The sequence below is a fragment of the Erinaceus europaeus genome, chromosome 13 (genome assembly GCF_950295315.1).
Source record: "Erinaceus europaeus chromosome 13, mEriEur2.1, whole genome shotgun sequence".
NCBI classification, from domain to species: Eukaryota; Metazoa; Chordata; class Mammalia; order Eulipotyphla; family Erinaceidae; genus Erinaceus; species Erinaceus europaeus.
Genome location: NC_080174.1, coordinates 98,241,738 through 98,267,645, shown reverse-complemented (window position 1 = coordinate 98,267,645; position 25,908 = coordinate 98,241,738). Strand labels below are relative to the sequence as shown.

General features: G+C 40.7%; 2 protein-coding genes across 6 annotated transcripts in view; both read right to left on the bottom strand.

Moving 5' to 3' along the window:
- Positions 1–22,664, bottom strand: part of LOC132542416 (zinc finger protein 14-like) — a 74,539-nt gene extending 51,875 nt beyond the window's left edge. The window contains exon 1 of the mRNA XM_060205000.1: positions 22,535–22,664. Coding sequence (XP_060060983.1) covers positions 22,535–22,549 — 15 coding nt within the window. The 5' untranslated portion in view covers positions 22,550–22,664. The remainder of the gene's footprint in view (positions 1–22,534) is intronic.
- The window catches only part of LOC132542430 (zinc finger protein 709-like), a 159,282-nt gene that overhangs the window by 53,583 nt on the left and 79,791 nt on the right, over positions 1–25,908 (bottom strand). The window contains exons 1-5 of one of the 5 annotated variants that reach the window (XM_060205045.1): positions 22,535–22,636; positions 20,320–20,427; positions 17,852–17,978; positions 16,913–16,970; positions 12,504–15,234 (exon numbers count right to left, since the gene is read on the bottom strand). In XM_060205045.1, coding sequence (XP_060061028.1) covers positions 14,261–15,193 — 933 coding nt within the window. In that variant the 5' untranslated portion in view covers positions 15,194–15,234; positions 16,913–16,970; positions 17,852–17,978; positions 20,320–20,427; positions 22,535–22,636 and the 3' untranslated portion in view covers positions 12,504–14,260. Of the gene's footprint in view, positions 1–12,363; positions 15,235–16,912; positions 16,971–17,851; positions 17,979–18,609; positions 18,816–20,319; positions 20,428–22,534; positions 22,656–25,908 lie in introns of those variants that run through there. The other 4 variants (XR_009553446.1, XM_060205046.1, XM_060205043.1 and 1 more) reach the window with 4 other exon arrangements.

The window sequence follows — 25,908 nt, the reverse complement described above, 5'->3', positions numbered from 1 at the left end:
TAACAACATTCATATTCTTTTACACTTAACTGATGTATCTCATCCCCCAATACTCAGTTGGCTAAGGCACTAAACCTCTTTTCTATATCTATATATTAAAAAAAATCAGATGCCCTACTAACCACGAGAAGCAGATTGTTTGTGTTTCTTTCACAGGAATCCTGGGAAAAACCATCTGAACCCCTGCATACCCTCACATCACCCACTAGATGGCACGACTACAGTGGCACACCTCCCGAAACCCTAGATGTCACTTGACACGATCTAAAGATCCTGATACAGACTCCAAGGACAGAACTTTCTTAATGCCTGCTTGCCGTTCCTGCTTATTTGCTTGTCATGTTTTGGCAGTTCCAGCTAGCTCCCTACAGAAAAGCAGAATTCCAGCGGCTGACCTTCCTCATGCAGTGTTTCATCCCCTGCCATTTCTTCTCCTAGCCATCTACTTTGGATTGAGAGTTTTTTTTTTAAATATTTATTTTCCCTTTGTTTTTGCCCTTGTTTTATTGTTGTAGTCATTATTGTTGTTGTTATTGATGCCTTCGTTGTTGGATAGGACAGAGAGAAATGGAGAGAGGAGGGGGAGACAGGGAGAGAGAAAGATAGACACCCGCAGACCTGCTTCACAGCTTGTGAAGCGACTCCCCTGCAGGTCGGGAACCGGGGGCTTGAACCCTTATGCCGGTCCTTGTGCTTTGCACCACCTGTGCTTAACGGCTGCGCTACCGCCCGACTCCCATTGGACTGAGACTTCTATTGGACTTGTTGGCATACCCTATGGACACTTTACACAATTTTAAAGCAGCTTATTTACCTTCATGCTGCTGGTTTTTCATAGACTGATCCTGAGTAGTTCATAGACCTTACAGACTGTTGCCTTGAAGACTATACAATGCCAAATACCCTTCTGCTTGGTGGGTCATGCCCTCCCGCATCCCCCTCATTATGTACCCTTGCCCTCCCCCAAAGAGGGAACATTCCTTTACACACCAATCCTTCCCTTGACATCACACTGGCTTTTACTACTCCCCTTCTTGTCCCTTCCTGTTTTGTTATATCATTTAGGTTTATGCCCTAAAGGTTTCTGCTCACCCCTACACTACTATTCCTCTGTCATAGTCTTTTACAGACTTTGAACCACCTTATGCAATGACTAGATAGAAAAATAGAAAAAGATGTATATTGTGAGATGGTTGAGCAGGCTATGCTTAACCTATGAAATGACTCCCTCCAGGTAACTCTCTCTCTAAAGAGGGGTTGAGCACAGGGGGGACACATAAATCTCACAAGGTTGGCGGCTATTTAAGCCTTCCCTCCTCCAGAGTCCTACATCTTCCCACCTGAGCACGGCATCCCTTAAAAACATTTAAGCCTGCTCCATTCCATATTTCCTTACTGTGTCCATTTAGATATAAAGGAAAAGGAGATGATGCTAAGGAATTATTCTGATGCAGTCTCTACCTCCAGGTTTTACCACGCCCCACGAAATCCTAGCAGTGGATACCATCAACCAAATCTGTCCCCACAAGTCACCCCTGGTTGTTGCCCAATAAAAGCTCTCCCACTTCCACCCCCTCTCTGGGCTCTCTCTCTTGACCAGTGGAGAGGTAGTGGGGACGGCCATTGTTGGCTGACTCCATGTAGCCTGAGCCACCCCCTCCTGATCCAATAATAAAGATTTGTGTACCCCACTGGCTCTGGACCTCCTCTCTTCTCTGCGTCGCAGCCCAACATACCCCCCCTAACATTTGCTCTTCTAATGTGCACAGATGTGCCCACCTGATTTTTCCAGTCCTTTCCTTGGGAGGTACAGTGACAATCACACTGTCTTTCCTTCTCCCCACTGGCGTGTGTGCTATGACATGCTCTTTCAAGCCTTCACCTTAGGGGCTGAGACTTATAAAGACTCTTCTTTCATTTTCTCCGTGCTGTGGGACTCCGTGCTGCTTCAGGACTTTTTCTGAGAGAAATATCTATTCGCTCAGAGGGTAGATTCCAAGTGCCATTCCCTGGTCCCTACCTGCAGGAGTAAAGCTTCACAAGTGGTGAAGCAGGTTTGTAGCTGTCTCTCTTTGTTGAGTTGGTAAGCTCTTTATGTATTTTGATGATTAAACTCTTGTCTGATGTATGGCATGTAAATATCAGCCATTCTGTGAAGGGTCTCTTGGTTTGGGTAGTGGTATCTTTTGCAGTGCAGAACTTTCTTTTATAATGCAGAGCATTGTAATGTGAGCACTTAACCAGGTGTCCCACCACCTAGCCCTGAAGACATAATTAAAAAAAAAATCAAGTAGTGGAGGTCTAGTCATTCCTCTTCCCACAATTCAACCAATTTGAGGCCAGGAACCATCATTACCTCCTTTATCCAGCCCATTGACACACCAGGCCTTTATCCATATATAGATATGGAAAGAGAGAATAAGAGAGAGCTGTTACTGTATGGGACAAATGTGTCTCTACCTGGTGACTCTGAGGCCTGGCAGCCATACAGGTGACCAATAATCCATAGAGGCCGCCTTCTGGACCAAAGATCTAAGTCCTTTTATATGGCAATGTGAACATCCTATCAGTTGTACTCCCACATAGTCCTAAGGTTTTATCATTTGCTAATTACAAAACTACAGAAGGGTGATAGTGAGAATAGGTATATCTCACTGTCACATGAGATGCCAGGGATTGTACTCAGGGCCTCATGAAAGAATATCCAGTATTCTAGCCAATGTACCAACTTCTAGACAATGATTCAGAGATATCTGATTCACAGGCTTCCTAGAGACTGAATGGCTAATCTGCTGTCACTCGCATTTTCTCACATGAACACACTGCACATATTTTAGGGCTCAGTGACCTATGAAGATGTAGCTGTGATATTCACTCAAGAAGAGTGGTCACTATTGAATCCTTCCGAGAAGAAACTACAGAGAAGTGATGTGTGAAAACTTCACAAACTTTGTTTCAGTAGCTAACTATAATTGCCTTAATTTTTGAACCAGAAGCCAAATCACTTTTTGTTCAGCAATGTAAAAATGTTAAGCGAGAGATTCGACTTCCGGAGGCGGAGCTACGAGCAGCAGATCGCTTTCTCTCCTCTCCTCTCCTCTCCCGGATCAACTAGGAATACCAAAGGAGACCACCCGGGACCGAAACAAGACAGGACTAGAATGACCACAGGAACCCAGTAAGTCACCCATGAGGACAAACACGTGTGGCTGGTGACAGAGAGGAGAGAGGGACCTAAGGAGAGATTAAGTGACTGCTAACAGTTCAAAAGTTTATTAGTGGAGACACCACCTCCATTCTGCTCCACAACAAGGGGACAGCTGAAGGGAGGAGAGGACTCCCCAGAGACTCACCAAGTGCAACTCTGAGTCTCCATTGCTACTACCATCAGAATCTGGAGCAGCAACAGGGAGGGACACCAGTGGGGCTGAGGGAATGTGAAAGTCTCTTTGCATAACCACTGGATTATCTCTGCCACACCCTGCTTTATCTCTTGGTCAGGAGTCAGTGATTAAGCTAAGAAGCCTATTGATACTTGAAAAGCCCTCAGGCTCCCATAGACTACAGGGAAGAAAAAAAAGAGGCTTTTACACCACTGAGCTCCAACTCAGGGATTGAAAAAACTGTTAACTTCCACCACGGTAAACCCTTTAATTAAATTACTTAGACACAAGTCAATCCAGGCAATAGTGATCAATAATTTGAAAAGTACTGATAAAGGGAACTCATAACATAATATATAAAATGGTTAAAACAACAAGAAAAAATATTGGAGACTTGAACCAGGACAAGAGTCCAGCTAAAAGTCCTCCAGAGGGTGAAGCACAAAACAACGAGTTCAACATCCAAACATTAGCTAAGGAAATAATAACAGGAGTAAAGAATTTGAAAAAATTGTAATCAGAAATGCAGGAACAACAAATGAGAATATGGAAGAAAATTCTAATTATCTCATGGTTATTAGAGAGCTGAAAGCTGAAATCACTGAGCTAAGAAGGCAACTAGCTGAACAAGCTAAAACAGTATCAGAGCAGGACAACAAAATAGATGAACTCCAGAAAGCAGTAGATGGCAGAGAGAATAGAATCTATGAGGCTGAAGACAGAATTAGCAAAATTGAGGATGAATTAGAGATAACTAAAACAGATGCTGAAAACAACAACAGAGTCCTATGGGATGACTTCAAAAGAAACAATATACGCATTATTGGCATACCAGAGGAAGAAAGAGGAGAGGAAGAAAGCATTCTCCAGGCCACAATAGCTGAAAATTTCTCTAGTCTAGACAACATCAAAGACATAAAGATTCAAGAAGCCCAGAGGGTCCCAAACAGAATTAACCAAGACCTAAAGACACCAAGACATGTCATACTTAGAATGGAAAGGACTAAGGATAAAGAAAGGATCCTCAAGGCTACAAAAGAAAAACAGAGTCACCTACAAAGGAAAACCCATAAGATTAGCAGCAGACTTCTCCATACAAACACTACAGGCCAGAAGAGAATGGCAAGATATCTATTGAGTGCTCAATGAAAAAGGCTTTCAGCCAAGAACACTATATCCTGCTAGACTGTCTAGATGGAAGCATCAAAACCTTCTTAGACAAGTAACAGTTGAAGGAAGCAACTATCACCAAGCCTGCCCTGAAAGAAGTTCTGAAAGGTCTCCTATAAACAACCAGACCACCACAAACAGGACATATATCAGAACACTCTAAAACTCTACAAGAATGGCATTAAAATATCTTCAATCTTTGATATCAATAAATGTCAATGGCCTGAATTCACCTACTAAAAGACACAGAGTAGGAAGATGGATCAGAAAACACAACACAACAATATGTTGTCTACAGGAAACTCACCTGACTCAATAAGACACAGACTTAAAGTGAAAGGATGGAAACCTATCATACAAGCCAATGTCCCACAAAAAAGGGCAGGAACAGCTATTCTCATATCTGATATGATAGACTTAAAAATAGATAAGATTATGGGGGTCGGGCGGATGCGCAGTGGATTAAGCGCATGTGGCGCAAAGCGCAGGGATCCGCGTAAGGATCCCGGTTCAAGCCCCCGGCTCCCCACCTGCAGGGGAGTCGCTTCACAGGCAGTGAAGCGGGTCTGCAGGTGTCTATCTTTCTCTCCCCCTCTCTCTCTGTCTTCCCCTCCTCTCTCCATTTCTCTCCATTTCCACCAACAAAGCAACGTCAACAATGGCAATAATAATCACAAAAAGGCTGCAACAACTAGGGCAACAAAAATGGAAAAATGACCTCCAGGAACGGTGGATTCATGGTGCAGGCACCGATCCAGCAATAACCCTGGAGGAAAAAAAAATAGGTAAGATTAAAAAAGATAGGAATGGACACTACTTAATGCTCAGAGGATCAGTCAATCAAGAGGACTTAACAATTATTAATATCTATGCACCCAATGAGAAGCCATCTAAATACATAAAACTTCTACTGAAAAAGCTACAGCAATATATTAACAGTAACACAATCATAGTAGGGGACTTCAACACCCCACTATGTCAACTTGACAGATCATCCAGGAAGAAAATCAGTAAAGACATAAGGGAGCTAAATGAAGAGATAGATAAACTAGAACTATTGGACATTTTCAGAGTCATTCATCCCAAGAAACTGGAATACACATTTTACTCAAATCCACATGGGTCATTCTCAAGGATAGACCATATGTTAGGCCACAAAGACAGCATCAGCCAATTCAAGAGCATTGAAATCATCCCAAGCATCTTCTCAGACCACAGTGGATTTAAACTAACACTTAACAATCAACAAAAGATTAGTAACAGTCCCAAAATGTGGAAGCTCAACAGTATACTTCTTAAAAACTTCTGGGTCAAAGAGGAAACCAAGGAAGAAATCAAAATGTTTCAAGAGTTCAATGAAAATGAAGACACAAGCTATCAAAATATTTGGGACACAGGTAAAGCAGTCCTAAGAGGGAAGTTCATAGCTATACAAGCACACATTAGGAAACAAGAAAAAGCACAGCCTGATTGCACATCTTAAAGACCTAGAATAAGAAAAACAAAGGAACCCTAAAGCAACCAGAAGGACAGAAATCACTAAAGTTAGGTCAGAAATAAATAACATTGAGAATAGGAAAACCATACAAAAGATCAATGAAAGTAAATGTTGGTTCTTCGAAAGAGTAAACAAAATCGACAAACCTTTAGCCAGACTCACAAAACAAAAAAAGAAGACTCAAATAAATCGGGTAGTAAATGAAAGAGGAAATATCACAACAGACACTGAAGAAATTCAACATATCATGTGAGGCTTCTATGAACAACTATATGCCACCAACCTATAGAACCTGGAAGAAATGAATGATTTCCTAGATACCTACCAACTTCCAAAACTAAGTAAAGAGGAAGTGGATAACATGAACAGGCCCATCACAGCTAATGAAATTGAAAGTTATCAAAAATTTTCCCAAAAATAAAAGTCCTGGACCAGATGGTTTAACAAATGAATTCTACAAAACCTTCAAAGAACTAATACCTCTACTTTTAAAAGTCTTCCAGAAGATTGAAGACACTGGAATACTCCCTGCCAGCTTCTATGAAGCCAACATCACCCTGATACCAAAAGCAGACAGGGACACAACCAAAAAAGAAAACTACAGACAGTTCATCTCTGATGAACATAGATGCAAAAATATTGAACAAAATTCTAGCCAACCAAATACAGCAGTATATCAAAAAGATTGTTCATCATGACCCAAGTGGGGTTTATCCCAGGCATGCAAGGTTGGTTTAATCAATCAATGTGATCCACCACATCAACAAAAGCAAGACCAAAAACCACATGGTCATATCAGTATACGCAGAAAAGCCTTTGACAAAATACAACATCCCTTTATGATCAAAACACTACAAAAAATGGGAATAGATGGAAAATTCCTGAAAATAGTGGAGTCTATATATAGCAAACCTACAGCCAACATCATACTCAATGGTGAAAAACTGGAAGCATTTCCACTCAGATCAGGTACTAGATAGGGCTGCCCACTATCACCATTACTATTCAACATAGTGTTGGAAGTTCTTGCCATAGCAATCAGGCAGGAGCAAGGAATTAAAGGCATACAGATTGGAAGAGAAGAAGTCAAACTCTCCTTATTTGCAGATGACATGATAGTATACATGGAAAAACCTAAGGAATCCAGCAAGAAGCTTTTGGAAATCATCAGGCAATACAGTAATGTGTCAGAATATAAAATTAACATTCAAAAGTCAGTGGCATTCCTCTATGCAAACACTAAGTTAGAAGAAATTGAAATCCAGAAATCAGTTCCTTTTTCTATAGCAACAAAAACAATAAAATATCTAGGAGCAAACCTAGCCAAAGAAGTGAAAGACTTGTATACTGAAAATTATGAGTCACTACTCAAAGAAATTAAAAAAGACACAAAGAAGTGGAAAGATATTCCATGTTCATGGGTTGGAAGAATTAACATTATCAAAATGAATATATTACCGAGAGCCATCTACAAATTTAATGCTATCCCCATCAAGATCCCAAGCACATTTTTTAGGAGAATAGAAAAAATGCTACAAATGTTTATCTGGAACCAGAAAAGACCTAGAATTGCCAAAACAATCTTGAGAAAAAAGAACAGAACCGGAGGCATCACACTCCCAGATCTCAAACTGTATTATAGGGCCATTGTCATCAAAACTGCTTGGTACTGGAACATGAACAGACACACTGACCAGTGGAATAGAATTGAGAGCCCAGAAATGAGGCCCCACACCTATGAACATCTAATCTTTGACAAAGGGGCCCAGACTATTCCATGGGGAAAGCAGAGTCTCTTCAACAAATGGTGTTGGAAACAATGGGTTGAAACATGCAGAAGAATGAAACTGAATCACTGTATTTCACCAAATACAAAAGTAAATTCCAAGTGGATCAAGGACTTGGATGTTAGACCACAAACTATCAAATACTTAGAGGAAAATATTGGCAGAACTTTTTTCCACATAAATTTTAAAGACATTTTCAATGAAACAAATCCAATTACAAGGAAGACTAAGGCAAGTATAAACCTATGGGACTACATCAAATTAAAAAGCTTCTTCACTGCAAAAGAAACCACTACCCAAACCAAGAGACCCCTTATAGAATGGGAGAAGATCTTTACATGCCATACATCAGATAAGAGTTTAATAACCAACATATATAAAGAGCTTTCCAGACTCAACAACAAGACAACAAATAACCCCATCCAAAAATGGGGGGAGGACTTGGACAAAATATTCACCACAGAAGAGATCCAAAAGGCCGAGAAACACATGAAAAAATGCTCCAAGTCTCTGATTGTCAGAGAAATGCAAATCAAGACAACAATGAGATATCACTTCACTCCTGTGAGAATGTCACACATCAGAAAAGGTAACAGCAACAAATGCTGGAGAGGGTGTGGGGTCAAAGGAACCCTCCTGCACTGCTGGTGGGAATGTCAATTGGTCCAACCTCTGTGGAGAACAGTCTGGAGAACTCTCAGAAGGCTAGAAATGGACCTACCCTATGACCCTGCAATTCCCCTCCTGGGGATATATCCTAAGGAACCCAACACATCCATCCAAAAAGATCTGTGTACACATATGTTCTTGGCAGCACAATTTGTAATAGCCAAAACCTGGAAGCAACCCAGGTGTCCAACAACAGATGAGTGGCTGAGCAAGTTGTGGTCTATATACACAATGGAATACTACTCAGCTGTAAAAAATGGTGACGTCACCATTTTCAGCCGATCTTGGATGGACCTTGAGAAAATCATGTTGAGTGAAATAAGTCAGAAACAGAAGGATGAATATGGGATGATCTCACTCTCAGGCCGAAGTTGAAAAACAAGATTAGAAAAGAAAACACAAGTAGAACCTGAAATGGAATTGGCATATTGCACCAAAGTAAAAGACTCTGGGGTGGGTGGGTGGGTGGGTAGAATATAGGTCCATGAAAGATGATGAATGACATAGTGGGGGTTGTATTGTTAAATGGGAATCTCGGGAATGTTATGCATGTACAAACTATTGTATTTACTGTTGAATGTAAAACATTAATTCCCCAATAAAGAAATAAATTATTAAAAAAAATGTTAAGCGAGCAAGGTTTGACCATGAGTCATGATGGATCAAAAAGTAATCTATGTGTATAACTTCTAATGCTTTTATATTTTGTAATTTTAGAAAAGACAAAAGAGATACATTTACAATGAAGCATTATGTACCACCTAAAAAGTTGTTTTCAAAAATTTTGTCTCTGTAATTTATTGATATCTGGTGCTTGCATGGTTTCCCTGTATAAGTAGACTCATGGATTCTTTATTCTGTGCTCTCACTGAATAATTGCATAGCATACCTTTTAATGTAATTTGCTGGGAAATTGTGCCAATGCAGTCACATCTGCCATGTTGTCCCCTCAGGCTATTGCTAGTTCCTGCGAGAGTTGGGACATTCTCGGAGTGCCTGTTCAGCCATGTTGTGCCCTCAGGACATTGTCTATATCCCCACGATATCTGGAGTGCTCTGGTTACTTCTCCCCCCTCCCATTCTCACGAGAGTTATCATCCTATCCTGGAGTGATATGGTTACTCCTCCCTCTTCCCATTCTTGCGAAAGCTACTCCTATAAAAACCCTTCGTTTTCCGCACCTCGCTCTCTTGCCGGCGCTCCACTCTGGTGTTCAGACACAGGAAAGGTTACTGCGTGAGGCGGCCATTTTCTCTACCTCCACGTGGCCCAACCTGCTTCTCTAACACCCAACTCTGAGGTGCCAGCGCGAATAAAGATTTGTGTTTCCTCTTCGCTCCGGACCCTCTCTCTCTCTCTTCTCTGTGGCCCGTGCACTACAACATCTGGCTCTACAACAGTAATTTATTAAGAAAATGAAATTTATCATCACTACAACAAATAGATTTTTAAATAAGCTCATCAAAAATACTTCATGAATAGGTTATAGAATAGTTGGACAAGTGACCCAAAGAAGATGTGATCTGTAACTAAACTTTTCATTTGGGTCACTGGCAACAAAAATACCATAATGATATTTTACACTTTCTTTTATCCACTTCATAGGAAAATCTTTCTCACATGTAACAAGTAAATTGAAATTTTAAAAAGGGGGCAAAGATGTTTAGTATCTATAAAACAGTACACTTGGAAATAAGAATATCTTCAATGTATGCAAATCTGTACTTTTATACTTAGAGGTAGTCCATGTAGAAAATATCAATATTTTCAGTAAAAAATTTCAACACATACCTAAACCTTGCTATTAACAACTAGTAGTTCAATTCATACATATAAAATACCTGTAAAGATATCACTAGTTTTAGCATAATGTATTTATAAAAAATATTTAGATTTCACCAATTTAAAAAAATATTTTTTCCCTTTTGTTGCCCTTGTTGATTTCACCAATTTATCTTATTTATTGGATAGAGACTGTCAGAAATCAAGAGGAAGGAGATAGAGGGAAAAAACACAGAGACTTCAGCATTCCTACTGCACCACTTGCAAAGCTTTCCTCCTGCAGGTGGGGACCAGGGTCTCAAACCCAGGACCTTGAGAATTTCAGCATGTGCCCTCAGGCAATTGTGCCACTGCCCAGCCCTTTTTACCAATTTTTAATAAATTTGTATTTATTTTTTAAGAAAGAAGACATTGACAAAACCGTAGGCTAGGAGGGGTACAACTCCACACAATACCCACCACCCGATCTCCACATCCCATCCTCTCCCCTGATAGCTTTCCCATTCTCTACCTCTCTGGCAGTATGGTCCCAGGCTCGTTGTGGGTTGCAGAAGGTGGAAGGTGTGGCTTTTGTAATTGCTTCCTCACTGAACATGGGCGTTAACTGGTCTGTCAATACTCCCAGTCTGCCTCTCTCTATCCCTAGTAGGGTGGGTCACTGGGGAAGCACAGCTCCAGGACACACTGGTGAGGTCTTTAGTCCAGGGAAGCCTGGTTGGCATCATGCTGGCATCTGGAACCTGGTGGCTGAAGAGACTTAACATACAAAGCCAAACAAATTGTTGAACAATTATGGACCTAAAGGATGGAATAGTGCAGATGAAGTGTTGGGAGGTACTCACTGCAGACTAATTTTCTGAAAATGGGTATTAATGGACTCTTGTGAACTGCTTTACACAATATCTGTAAAGCTATTTTGCCTTAAGTATGATTGCTTTCTCAAATTCCTATGAAAAAAATGAGGAACTGGAGCTTCTTGGTCCTACTTTTACTCTGTCTTTCCTTCTTTGTCATTGGTGGTCTGCTCAGCTCTAGCATATGGTCATGTGGGAAATTTAACCTGGGACTTCAGGGTCTCAAGAATGAAAATCTAGTTCACAAATCATTATATCTTCCTAAACCCTGTTATCTTTCTAGCATGACTTCAACTACACCTGTTTTAATGCAATCTCTTTTAGGTGAGAGAACACACAATATCCCTGGATAATGCCTCACCACAGCAGCCTGAACGCTTTGCCCCACCAGGATTTTCTCTTAGAATCTCCTGTACACACACCTGCTTCCCAAACCAGGGCAAGTGGAATCAGAATTCATAATGACAAGTCATATCTGTTCAGAGAGATTTTACATGACCACATTCTCCATAAAAACAGCCTTTCTGTGGAGGTTAGATAGTATAATAGGTATGCAAACAGATTCTCATGCCTGAGGCTCCAAAGTACCAAGTTCCATTCCCCACACCACCAGAAGCCAGAGCTCAACACTGCTCTGGTAAAACAAACAACAACAAAAAAATCCTTTCAGGGGCTGGGTGGTAGCAAACCTGGTCGAATGAACATACTACAATGCAGGAGGAGCTCGGTTCAAGTCCCTGGTTCCCATCTGCAGGGTGAAACCTTCAGGTGGTGAAGCAGTGCTGCAGGTATCTCTCCCTCTCTATGGTCCCCTTCCCTCTCAATTTTTCTGTCTGTATTAAATAAATAAAATGTATATTTTTAAAACAGCCTGTTCATCATCATACAAGTGGCTCAGTTTTGCCTGACACAAATGACGATACTCAGTTCCAACCTAGTTCATTCACGAAGTATTCATGATGGCCTTTAACACACAGAGGCTAGGGAAGGCAACATGATCTTATTTTCTCTATTTCAAAGTGAAAGCCTGCAAAGCACAAGCAGGGTTAAGCTGGGAAGCAGGTGGCCCAACGCAGACATACAACCCCGGAGTCCAGACTGGTATTCAGGCTTGGCTCAGCACCTCAGTATATTTCATATGCTGAGAAGAACCAGGTCAGTGTGAGTAGACATTTGTCAATTTAAATGTTTTATTTTTATTATTTATATACTCCCTTTTTCTTGCCTTTTACTGTTGTTGTCATTTTTGTTGTTATTGACGTTACTGATGGATAGGACAGAGACAAATGGAGAGAGGAGGGGAAGACAGAGAGGAAAGATGACACCGGGAAACCTGCATCACCAACAGTGAAGTGACTCCCCTGCAGGTGGGGAGCTGGGGGCTCAAACAAGGATCTGTATGTCAGTCTTTGCGCTTTGCACCATATACACATATTGTAGCATCCACTATTATTCCACTGTTTTACATTCACTGGTCACTTCAGAACAAGTTCCTTTCTAGGTCTATAAAGTCATCCTACAATGTCTACACTGATAAGAATTGTTTTTCTAATGCCAGTCATTTTATATGTGCAAAAACTGTTACCAATTTGAATACATCTAAGCATTGTTGACATCTAAGTTCCCAGTACCAAGTGGATTTTTTCATATATTAGAATTTATGATAAAGAATCAAAGTACTTACTCATATTCTATTTATATTTATACAATATTCAGAGGTATGGGTTCACATGGCCCTGTGATTCCCTACAATTATTTATACATAGTTACTTATATATTAACACAAGATGGCAAGATGGAGTCAATAAAACAGAACATCTCTTGCCCATGTATTGCAGAGGCTCACACCTGAGAGCTATTATATTGAACCACAAGCCTCTGCATCATGTCTCAGGTTGCATCTCTCTCTCTGATCTTTAGTAGAGTTTATGCTCAAAAGATTAGCTTTCTTTGTGAATATTTTCATGTGATTGAAAATTAGTGGAACATCTGAAAACGTTAACTTACTTGGGGTTTGGTTTCACTGTGAATTCTTTCATGTCTACAAAGAGGACCAGAATAACAGAATGCTTTCAACACTGCTTACATTGATCAAATTTCTCTCCATTCTGAGTTATTTCATGTTGACAAAGATGACTGGCTTGAATCAATGTTCTGCTGTTTATTTTCACTAGGTTTCTCTCCACTGTGAGATCTTTCATGTATCCAAAGAAAACTGGCTTAAATGTTTGACTACATTGTTTAGATTCATGAGATTTCTTTCTCTCCATTGTGAGTTCTATCATGTAACTGAAAAGAACTAGATCCCAAGAATGCTTTATTTACATTCATAAGGTTTCTCTGCACTGTGAGTTCTTTCATGTGTCTGAAGATGACTAGAACAACTGACTGTTTTACTACCTAGTTATATTCTCATAGGGTTTCTCTCCATAGTGAATTCTTTTTTTTTTAGGAGAACGGTTTTTATTCATAAAGAAAGCTCGTGCTGTCTTCCATCAAGAGGGACCCTGGGGCTCCCCGAGAGAACATCCTTTGCCTGGGGCAGACCCCGAAGGGGTAGCTTCCTGGCTCAGTTCCTGACAGACCCTGGCATAATGAATGGGACAGCTCTCTCAGGTATCAGGCTCTACTCCTTTTTAGTTTTGCATTTACATTTGTTGCTCAGGGCGAAGGCTATGCTGACCAAGCAGATGACTCCTGCCAGCTGCAGGGTCTCTCAGTCATAGTAGAAGGGACTGCTCTCATCTATGGACTCACTGGCTTCCAGGGCAGGAAGACTAGCCAGCAGCAGCAGCAGGTGTCCAGTGATTAATTCCATGTCATCACAGCTGGGAGGGTACAGGTAGAGGATAGAGAGCTGGGAGGTTTGAAGCTGTGATTCCGCTGTGAATTCTTTTATGTGTCCGAAGATTTCCGGATTGCCTGAATGTCTTACTATATAGGTTACATTCATATAGGGTTTCTCTCCACTGTGAATTCTTTCATGTGTCCGAAGAGTTTTGGATTGCCTGAATGTTTTACTACACTGTACATTTATATGGTTTCTCTCCACTTTGAGTTCGTTCATGTTGCCGTAGAATACAGCATTGTCGAAATCTGTTACTACATTATTTACATTCATAGGGTTTCAGTGTGAATTCTTTCATGTTTAAGACTACTGAAACAACTGAATGTTTTAGTACATTGTTTACATTCATAGGGTTTCTCTCCACTGTGAGTTCTTTCATGTACCCGAAGATGACTGGAAGAACGGAATGTTTTACTACATTGTTTACATTCATAGGGTTTCTCTCCAGTGTGAGTTATTTCATGTAGCTTAACACTATCGGAAAAATGGAGTGTTTTAGTACATTGCTTACATTCATAGGGTTTCTCTCCACTGTGAGTTCTTCCATGTAGTTTAAGACCACTGGAAAAACGGAATGTTTTAGTACATTGCTTACATTCATAGGGTTTCTCTCCACTGTGAGTTCTTTCATGTAGCTTAAGACTACTGGAACAACTGAATGGTTTAGTACATTGTTTACATTCATAGGGTTTCTCTCCACTGTGAGTTCTTTCATGTGAGTGAAGACTACTGGAACAAATGAATGCTTTAGTACATTGCTTACATTCATAGGGTTTCTCTCCACTGTGAATTCTTTCATGTACCCGAAGATGAGTGGAAGAACGGAATGCTTTACTACATTGTTTACATTCATAGGGTTTCTTTCCACTGTGAGTTCTTTCATGTAGCTTAAGACTATTGGAACAACTGAATATTTTAGTACATTGTTTACATTCATAGGGTTTCTCTCCACTGTGAGTTCTTTCATGTTTCTTAAGACTATTGGAACAACTGAATGTTTTGGTACATTGTTTACATTCATAGGGTTTCTCTCCACTGTGAGTTCTTTCATGTATCCAAAGATGACTGGAACAACTGAATGTTTTACTACACTGTTTACATCCATAGGGTTTCTCTCCACTGTGAATTCTTTCATGTTTTTGAAGATGAATAGAATCAGTGAGTAATGTTGTATACTTCACATTCTTGAGATTTTCTACCATTCTGACTTTTTTTGCCCTCAGAGACTTTCACTGCTGTATTACTGTAAAATAATGAACAATTAATTAATGACATTTCAATGAATATAACTGATTCTATTATCAGGATGCAGAACATAATTTTACATAATAACATCAGATATTAATAATAGATTTTACTAGAACGTATACTAAAAAAAAATCACAAATATTCAAAATTAGAAAAAGATCTCCAGGGAGTTGGGCGGTACCACAGTGGGTTTAGCACGTGCAGTGCAAAGAGCAAGAATGGAAGGATCCCAGTTCAAGTCCCCAGCTCTCCACCTGCAGGGGAGTCACTTCACAGGTAGTGAACCTCTACAGAAGGTGTCTCTCTTCTTCCCTATATCTCCCCCGTTTCTATGTCTCTATATTATTTGAGAAATAATTTTTCTCAAATCTCGTATTAAAAGTACAGTTAAAAAATTGGTTAAAAGGGGCTGAATTGGGAGTCAGGAGGTAGTACAGCAGTCTAAACACACATGGTGCGAAAGGTAAAGAGAGGTTGAAGGATTCCAGTTTGATCCCCTGGCTTGATCCCCTGGTTTGATCCCCTAAAGCAAGTGTTTAGGTGTTTATTTTTCTCTGCCCTTCTCTCCAATTTTCTCTCCTGTCCCAAATCAATGAAAGCAACAACAATAAAACAAGGGCAACAAAAGGGAATAAATAAATATTTCAAAAAATACTAAAAAAAAAGAGGGGGATGGGCTGTGGTGCACCTGTCTGTGCACACATGCTACAATGAGCAAGGACCTGGTTTGAGCCCCCAGTACCCACCTGCATGGGGAAAGCTTTGCAAGTGCTTAAGAAGGACTGCAGGTCCTCTTTCTCTCTCCCTTTCTATCTCTCCCTTCCTTTAGATTTCTGGCTGTCTCTATCCAATAAATAAATAAAAGAAAAACTGGAAAAAACTACATACATTCATTTAAGTATATTATGCCACAACTAATGATATCTTTACAGGTTTTTTGTATATAGTAATTGAACCACTATTTGTTAACAGCCAGTTTTGGCACTGTGTTGAAATTTTTCACTGAAAATATTGATCTTTTCTAGAAGGACTACATCTACGTATCATAAAAAAGATATTCAAACATTATAGATACGCTTATTGGTTCCAAGTGTACTATTTTATAAAGACTAAGCATCTTTGCCCCCTTTTTAAGACTATCATTTCCTTGTTACATATGAGATAGATTTTCCTATGACGTGAAGAATAGACAGATAATGTAGAACATCATTATGGTTGTTTTGTTGCCAGTGAGTCAGATGGGAACTTCAGTCATGTATGTCACATACATTGTATTTGAGTCACTTGTCCAACTATTCTATAACCTAGTGATGAAGTATCTTTGATGAGAATTTATAAAATTAATCTATTTGTGGAAGTCATTATAAATTCTGTTTTTATTATATCATTTTCTTAATAAATTGTATTAACTGAGATGCTATGAAATTATTAAGTCAGTACAGAACACACAATTAAGAACGCATAAGTAGGGAGCCAAGTGGTAGCGTAGCAGGTTAAGCATAGGTTCCAGAAAGAACAAGGACAAGTCTTAAGGATCTGGGTTTGAGCCCCCAGCCTAATACGGGGAAACTATGCAGGCACCAGATCTAGGTAAATTACACACAGACAAAATATTTGAAAACACAACAGCTCTCCGGGTGTACATCACATTTTATTGTAAGTTTAATTCTCACCTTTGTTGACTCCTGTGCAAGTAATGATGCTCTTTGGTGGAAAGTTCTTGTATTTTTTCTAAAATTACAAAATATATAAAGGATTAGAACTTATACAAACAGTGGTCAGGGAGGTGGCACAGTGGGTAAGGCACTAAACTCTCAATCATGAGGTCCCGAGTTCAATCCATGGCAGCACAAGTACCAGAGTTATGGCTGATTGTTTTTCTCCTCCTATCTTTTGCATGAATAAATAATTAAAAAGAAAGAAATTATACAAATAGACGGAATTTATTTTTACCAGAGCACTGCTCAGCTCTGGTTTATGATGTACTAGGGGACTGAACCTGGGACTTGACAGAGTCTCAGGCCTGAGAGTCTGTATAACCATGGTGCTACCTACCCCCACCCTGAAAAATTTTTTAAAAATTTATTTTCGGGGGAGTCGTGTGGTAGCATAGCCAGTTAAGCATACATGGCACAAAGCGCAAGGACCGACCGCAGCATCCTGGTTTGAGATCCCGGCTTCCCACCTGCAGGGTAGTCACTTCACAAGCGGTGAAACAGTCTGCAGGTGTCTATCTTTGTCTACCCCACTCTAACTTCCATTCTCTCTCCATTTCTTTGTCTTATCCAACAATAACTACGTGAATAACAATAAAACAAGGGTAACAAAAGGGAATACATAAATAATTATTTCTTAATTCATAAGAAAGGTAGTCTGAGAGAAAGAATCAGACATCAATCGAGTATGTGTATAGCCAAAGACCAACCTCAAGACCTCATGGTCGAGAATCCAATATTTTATCCACTGCGCCATCTGCCGGACCACAAGACTGAATTTGTGATCCATTATGAGTCACAATCAAACCCTGCTCACTTAACACTGTCTCCATTTCTACATTGGTGAACAAAAACTGACTTGCCTTCTAGTTGAAAAATTAAGGCGATTAGAGTTACCTACTGAAAGAAAGTTCCTCAAGTTTTCACACATCACATCTCTGTAGAGTTTCTTCTCTGAAGGATTCAATAGTGCCCACTCCTCTTGAGTGAATATCACGGCTACGTCTTCATAGGTCACTGAGCCCTAAAATATGTGCAATGTGTTCATGTGAGAAAATGTGAGCGGCAGCAGATTAGCATATTAACTACTCAGTCTCTTTCTCATAATTAAATAAAATCTTTAAAAAAATGAAATGAAACATGTCTAGCCACACATAGCTCTTTATAAATCGACATCATTATGGAAACATGGAAATTATACTATTTAGAGTCATCATACCACATTAGGCATCTTTGCAGTGTCAGTGTCCAATAAAGGGTTAAAAATGCAAGAATGTTGGGAGTGCAGCGGTAGTGCAGCGGGTTAAGTGCAGGTGGTACAAAGCGGAAGGATCAGCGTAAAGAACCCGGTTCGAGTCCCCAGCTCCCCACCTGCAGGGGAGTTGCTTCAAAGGCGGTGAAGCAGGTCTGCAGGTATCTATCTTTCTCTCCCCTTCTCTATCTTCCCCTCCTCTCTCCATTTCTCTCTGTCCTATCCAACAACAACAACATAAAAATATCTACAACTATAAAAACAAGGACAACAAAAGGAAATATATAAAATAAAATTAAAAAAAAATTAAAAATGCAAGAATGTCATACAAATGAAATAAGTATTATCAGGATCAGGGCAATGGTGCACCTGGTTAAGTGTACATTTCACCATGACACAGGACCTAGGTTTGAGGCCTGCTTACCTCCTGAATGGGGCCACTTCATGAGCAGTGAGACAGGCCTGCAGGTGTCTCCTATCAAATAAAATGGAAAGAAAAACGGGCTTTCTGCAGCAGTGGATTCAAACTTCTCACAATGAGCACAAGAATTAACCCTGGTGGCTGAAAAAGATTGGAGGACAAGAAGAATTGTTCCACAGTAAGTTACATCCTCCTCAATTTCATAGAAATAAAATATAATTTATAAATACAAAAAGATTCTATGAGGAGGAGGGAGCCATTGTGGAAAGTCTGGCAGTGAAAGGTCTTATGTTCCTTAAGATGCACTTGGATGTTACAACAGTAACCAAAAAAACCTACAGTAGTCATCCTCAGTACAGTACATAATATCTGATTTGGAAATGTTTTCAGAAACCTGAGCTCAACATTAAAGATAAATAAATAAATGAAGAAATGAACCACTGAGAATACATGAAAATGAAAACATTTGATATAATGACAAGACCTATCACCGAGAGAGATGAAATTTAAAAAAAAATAAGGAAACATACTTACATGCTATACATCAAAGCACTAATGAGCAATATATGTACTCACACAACTCAGAGTAACATAAGCAACCACAGTACATCCACAGAAAGACATTTATAATCTCTTTAACCAAGATGTTTAGTCACAGTGCAATTAAAAATCGCTCACAATCCCTGAGTGTCAGATACCGGTATGTTCTAACAAAGTTTCATTTTTTAGAAAAAGAGTAATTCTGGTTTATTACGCTTCTGTAGAGTCACTGAATCTTATACTATCTTAGAGGTTGTGAAAAGCATACATGGAAACTAAGCAGAATTGTGTTAGGTCTATGATATCCCAGGAGAGACATCGTCTCAGTAGGAATACTGGATTAACGTCATTAATTTTATCTGCAAAAATTAAGACATTTTCAACAGTTCTATGCCACTAATCAAAATAAGAATTGTTGACCCTAGGAGTTGGGCGGTAGCACATGGGTTAAGCGCACGTGGTGCAAAGCACAAGGACCTCAGTAAAAATCCTGGTTTGAGCCCCCGGCTCCCTAACAGCAGGGGAGTCACTTCAAAGGTGGTGAAGCAGGTCTACAGGTATCTATCTTTTTCTCCCCCTCTGTCTTCCACTCCTCTCTCCATTTCTCTGTCCTATCCAACAACTACATCAACAACAATAACTAAAACAATAGCAACAACAAAGGGAAACAAAAAGGAAATAAATAAATACAGAGTAAAATAATAACAATAATAATAAAAAAGAACTATTTATCCCACATGAATGCAGGATAGAGTCCAGTTGTAGCGCAGTGGGTTAAAGTGCATGTGGTGCAGAGCTGAAGGACTGTAGTAACAATGCCAGTTTGAGCCCCAGGCTCCCCACCTGCAGGGGAGTCACCTCACAGGTCGGCAGGTGTCAGTCTTTCTCTCCCCTGTCATCCCCTCCTCTCTCCATTTCTCTCTGTCCTGTCCAACAATAAAAACATCAACATCAATTAACAACATAAAAAAGTACAACAATAAAACAACAAGGGCAACAAAAGGGAATAAATATTAAAAAAAAAACTCTTTGAAAAGAATGTTGGGTAGAGAGAAAAAGGTAGGAGTTGTGGTAGCACATCAGGTAATGCGAATGTGGCGAAAAGCACAAGGATCAGAATAAGGATCCCAGTTCGAGCCCCTGGCTCCTCACCTGCAGGAAAGTCGCTTCACAAGTAGTGAAGTAGGTCTGCAGGTGTCTCTCTCTTCCCCTGTCTTGCACTCTTCTCTCCATTTCTCTCTGTCCTAACAATGATGACATCTACAAGAATAACAACAACAACAAAAAAGGCCAGGGGGTCAAGTGGTGGCACACTTCATTAAGTGTTCATTTTATAGTGTTCAAAGAACCAGTTAAAGCCCCTTGGCACCACCTAGAGCAGGAAAGCTTCATGAAATGTGAAGCAGGGCTGCAGGTTTCTATCTATGTCTCTCCCTTCCTATCTCCCCTCCCCATCCATTTCTCTTGGTCTCAATCCTTTATTAAATAAACAAATATTGTTTTAAAAATCTACTTTAAAAGAGAAAATTCCTTTTAGCTCCATCCAAGATGAGCTCACTGTTCTTAATAGCTGTGTAGTATTCAATTGTGTATATATACCACAGCTTTCTCAGCCACTCATCTGTTGTTGGGCACCTGGGTTGCTTCCAGGTTTTCACTATTACGAACTGTGCTGCTATGATGTACACATATCTCTTTAGTTGGGTGTTATGGTGTCATTGGGATATATCCCTAGGAGAGGAACTACTGGGTCATATGTAAGGTTCATGTCTAGCCTTGTGAGAGTTCTCCTGAGAGATCTCCACAAAGGCTGGATCAATTTACATTCCCACCAGCAGTGCAGAAGGGTTCGCTGTTCCTCAGCCTCTCCAGCACTTGTTGCTGCTGTCATTTTTGATGTTTGACATTCACACAGGGGGAGATGTGCTATCTCAATGTTGTTTTTATTTGCATTTCTTTGACAATCAGTGACCTGGAGCAATTTTTCATGTGTTTGTTAGTCATTTGGATCTTCTGTTATAAATATTCTGTTCCTATCCTCTGCCCATTTTTGGATGGGGAAAGCTCTCTGGGGAGGGGATGGGATAGGGAGTTCTAGTGGTGGGAATTGTGTGGAGCTTAACCCCTCTTATCCTATGGCTTTTTTTTCAGTGTTTCCTTTTCATAACTAAAAAATAAAATTAAAAAGAGACAGAAAATGAAGACTGAATATTAGGAAGTATGTATTCTAGTGAACCTCATTTGCACCTGATTCCATTATTCTTGGTGGAATGATTTTATTTATTTTCTCTAGACAGAAGATTACACACAAAAAAAGGGAAGACACTACAAGTAATACCCATGAAATTCCCCTTTTCATGTCTGTGTTTTCAGGGCTTGAAACTCAGTATCTGGGTATGACAAAGTAGCACTTTACAACACAAATTATGTCTTGGTATTCAAAAATTGTTTCACAGGTGCTTTCTGGTGCCATACCAAGTGGAGACCACAAATGATCACCTGTGTGAACTCAGATGGGTTCAAGAAACATCTCTCCAATAGCTGTAGAGGGAAGTCTCACAATTATACGTGCTTCACAGCACTCCCCATTTCTTATATCTATTCATGTCTGTATATATGTAACATGACACTAAAGAATGGTGACACTGAGTCCCAGTAATAATACTAATTGGAAAAATAGTTTTAAGAGTACATGGCTGCGGAGATAGCATAGTGTTTATACAAAATATTTCCATATTTGAGGCTTTCAATCCCCAGCATCAAGATAAGCCAGAGTTGAGCAGAGTTGATCCACATCTATCTCTCTCATTGAAATAAATAACAAAAAAAAACAAACTAGGGGAGTCTTGCTTCCCCAGAACTCTGCCCCTCTAGGAAAAGCATGAGACAGGCTGGGAGTATGGATTGACCTGTCAGTGCCCATGTTCAGTGGGGAAACAATTACAGAAGCCAGACCTTCCACGATCTGGACCCCATAATGATACTGGGTCCAAAGTTCCAGATATAAAGAATAGGAAAGCTATCAGGGGAGGGGATGGGATATGGCATTCTGCTGGTGGGAATTGTATGGAATTGTGACCTTCTTCTATGGTTTTGTCAGTGTGTCCATTTTATAATGAATAATTATATAATAAAAAAAGAGTAAGTGAAAAGAGAAATACAAGGGTGGGAGAAATAACAAAGTTTAAGCCTGTGGCTCTCAGGTTCCAGGTTCTACTCCCTGACCCAACATTAGCCAGAGATGAGCAGTACCTTGGCAAAAAGAGAGAGAAAGAAACAGAAACAGTAAATTAAATATGTATCAATTAAAATACAACTTATTCAAGAGGAAAAAGATACAGAATCTGATTGGGGTGAGTCAACTTACCCAAGAATCTGCCATCTCTTCCTCTTTCCCTGAATATTTTCCAGGCCAGAAAATGGAAGATCAATCACAGCAATAGCTTCAGACTCTGTTTAAATCTAGCGGCACAGCCTCTTCAGTGGACAGTATGACCCCTAGATGGAAGATACTGTAGTGAATAAAAGGTACAATACCCTAGCTGTGCAATGTGAACAGAAGAGGTTATGGAAACATTTAGCGAGTTATCCTGCCTATTAAGACCACTACAAAGCCCACAAATTCTACTGACACCTCTCTGATTCTTTCATACTGTACCCTAACAACAACCCTCACACCAGAGGAGTAAGAGAACCAGCGCTACAGACAGGAGATCACTAAGATAATTTATTTACTTCACAAGCAGTGAAGCAGTTCTGTAGGTGTCTGTCTTTCTCTCCCTTTCTGTTTTCCCATTCTCTCTCCATTTCTCTCTGTCCTATTCAACAAACACATCAATAATAACTACAACAAAAATACAACATGGGCAACATAAGGAAATAAATAAAAATATTTTTTTAAATGGTAACTTGATTACCAAGATACCTAGAGCCATCCAGAGGAGGGGGGCTCTTTTCCCAAGTAAACATTTTTTATTTTATTTTACTTATTTAATCCTTTTGTTAAACGTCTGGCTTTTGAAAATGCTAACCCCGCTTGTCAAGATGCCATCCGTCCTCACAGGCGTGGCACTCTTGCTGATTATATTAAACTTTGCTCTGGCATCGGCACTACACATGCTCTTGGGCTCGCCATCGGGGTCGCCCTCCGTAATAATAATTTTGCTGCAGGCGCCGGCCAACATAATAGGACTTGTTTTAACTGCAAACAGCCTGGCCATTTTATGAGAGAATGCACGGCTACTGCCCAAATTCAATCTCCTGTGTCAGAGCGGCCCCTACCGGCAACAGTTTGTCCACGCTGCCAAAAGGGCAGACACTGGGCCTCTGAATGCAAATCGAAAACTAACATCCAGGGCCAATTCTTAAACCCCCCCCCCCACCGTCGGGAAACTTCCTGCGGGGCCGGCCCCTGGCCCCCACACAAGGGACAAACCCTGGGGCTATCAGGTTTGCCTCTCGGGCTCCAGCCCAACCACTTCAGCAGCCATCCCAGCTGCTTCCCCCTCCCCAGCCAATTCCCAATGCCTCCGCAGATCGGTCTCTAGTCTCTGGAGAGCCACCGCTCGCAGCGCAGGACTGGACCTCTGCCACCTCCGCGCAATATTAACCCCCGATACAGGCCCTCAGACCATAAATACTGGAGTTTTCGGGCCTCTCCCTCCAAATTTATTTGGCCTTATACTAGGAAGAGCTAGTTCCACCCTCCTAGGTCTGCATGTGGTCCCTGGAGTTGTTGATAATGACTTCACTGGAGAAATTAAAGTTATTGCCTCCACTCGAGGCACGCAGGTTTTTCCACCCGGTGAGTGTTTAGCACAGTTAATATTATTTCCCTTACAACATCTTAATAATAATTTCCATAAACAGTCCCGTCTCAATGACCCTCCTGGGTCTTTAGACGCATATTGGGTCCAACAGGTTTCCCTCGACCGCCCCTCCTTAAAATTATTTTTAAATGGCAAACCTTTTACTGGTATTATAGACACAGGGGCTGATGCCACAGTCATTTCTGAAAAAGACTGGCCACACACTTGGCCCTTAACGGCCTCTCACACCCATTTAAAAGGCATAGGCCAGTCCACTGACCCCAAAGTCAGCTCCCAGGCTCTTACTTGGTCAGATGAAGAAGGCAATACTGGCTCTGTTACTCCATTTGTTATCCCTGGGCTGCCAGTTAATCTCTGGGGCCGTGATATTCTCTCTCAAATGAATGTTATTATGTGCAGTCCCAATGAAAAAGTGACCCGGCAGATGTTAAATCAAGGTTTTCTCCTGGGAAGAGGACTAGGAAAAAACTCTCAAGGAATTAGAGATCCCCTTACAGTCACCCAAAGAACAGATTGGTCGGGGCTGGGTATCCCTCCCCCTCCACCTTTTTCCGTTGACATGGCCGTTGACATACCTGCACCCCATGCAGAAAAAATTGCCTGGAAAACAAATGTCCCCGTATGGGTTGATCAATGGCCTTTAACACAAGAAAAAGCCAAAGCAGCACTGATGCTAGTGCAGGAGCAGCTTGCTGCAGGTCACATAGAGCCAACCTCCTCTCCATGGAATACCCCAATTTTTGTCATCAAAAAGAAATCAGGAAAATGGCAATTATTACAAGATTTAAGAGCTATTAACAAAGTAATGTCCCCTATGGGGGCCCTTCAACCGGGTCTACCCTCCCCTGTAGCAATTCCCTCTGGCTATTTTAAAATAGTTATTGATCTCAAAGATTGTTTCTTCACTATTCCCTTACATCTTGATGATAGGCCTCATTTTGCCTTCAGCATACCCCAAATAAATTTTCAGGGCCCTATGCCCCGTTATCAATGGAGAGTACTACCACAAGGCATGGCCAATAGCCCCACCCTTTGTCAAAAATTTGTCGATCAAGCTGTTGCTCCAATTAGACAAAAATGGCCTTCCATATACATCCTACATTATACAGACGACATACTCTTGGCTGCCCCCCAAAAAGACAGCCTGTTCCTATGCCTAGAAGACCTGACAGTCAGCCTTTCAAATAAAGGACTTCAAGTTGCCCCCGAAAAAGTACAAATAGCTGACCCTTATACTTACTTAGGATATGAATTGCTTCACCACCGTGTGCTAACCCCACGGATTCAACTACGCACCTCCCATTTACAGACCTTAAATGACTTCCAAAAACTTCTAGGTGACATTCAATGGCTTAGACCATATTTAAAATTGCCCACTCATGCCCTGCTCCCCCTAAATGAAATCCTTAACGGTGACCCAAACCCATCATCTCCCAGAAAACTTTCCCCTGAAGCCCAAGCTTCCTTAACCCTTATAAACCGCTCCATACAAGAACAGACTGTTTTTCAAATTGACTATAATACACCCCTGTTGTTTGTTATCTGTTCCACTTCTCATATGCCCACCGGTGTTTTCTGGCAAAACTCACTTATGGCCAAAGATAAGGGGCACCCCCTACTATGGGTTCATCTGCCCGCTTCCCCTCAGAAGGTGCTTGCTACATATCCATTCCTGATTGCACAGCTGATTATAAAAGCACGTAAATTGAGCCGTCAATATTTTGGGAAAGATCCTGATTCTCTTATCTTACCCTACACTAAAGATCAGCTTGACTGGTTGCTCCAAGCCTCTGATGACTGGCCTATTGCATGTGCCTCCTTCTCAGGCACCATTGATAATCATTATCCCAACAATCCCCTGCTACAATTTGCTGCTGTACATCCCTTTGTGTTCCCCAAAGTAAGAGCCACC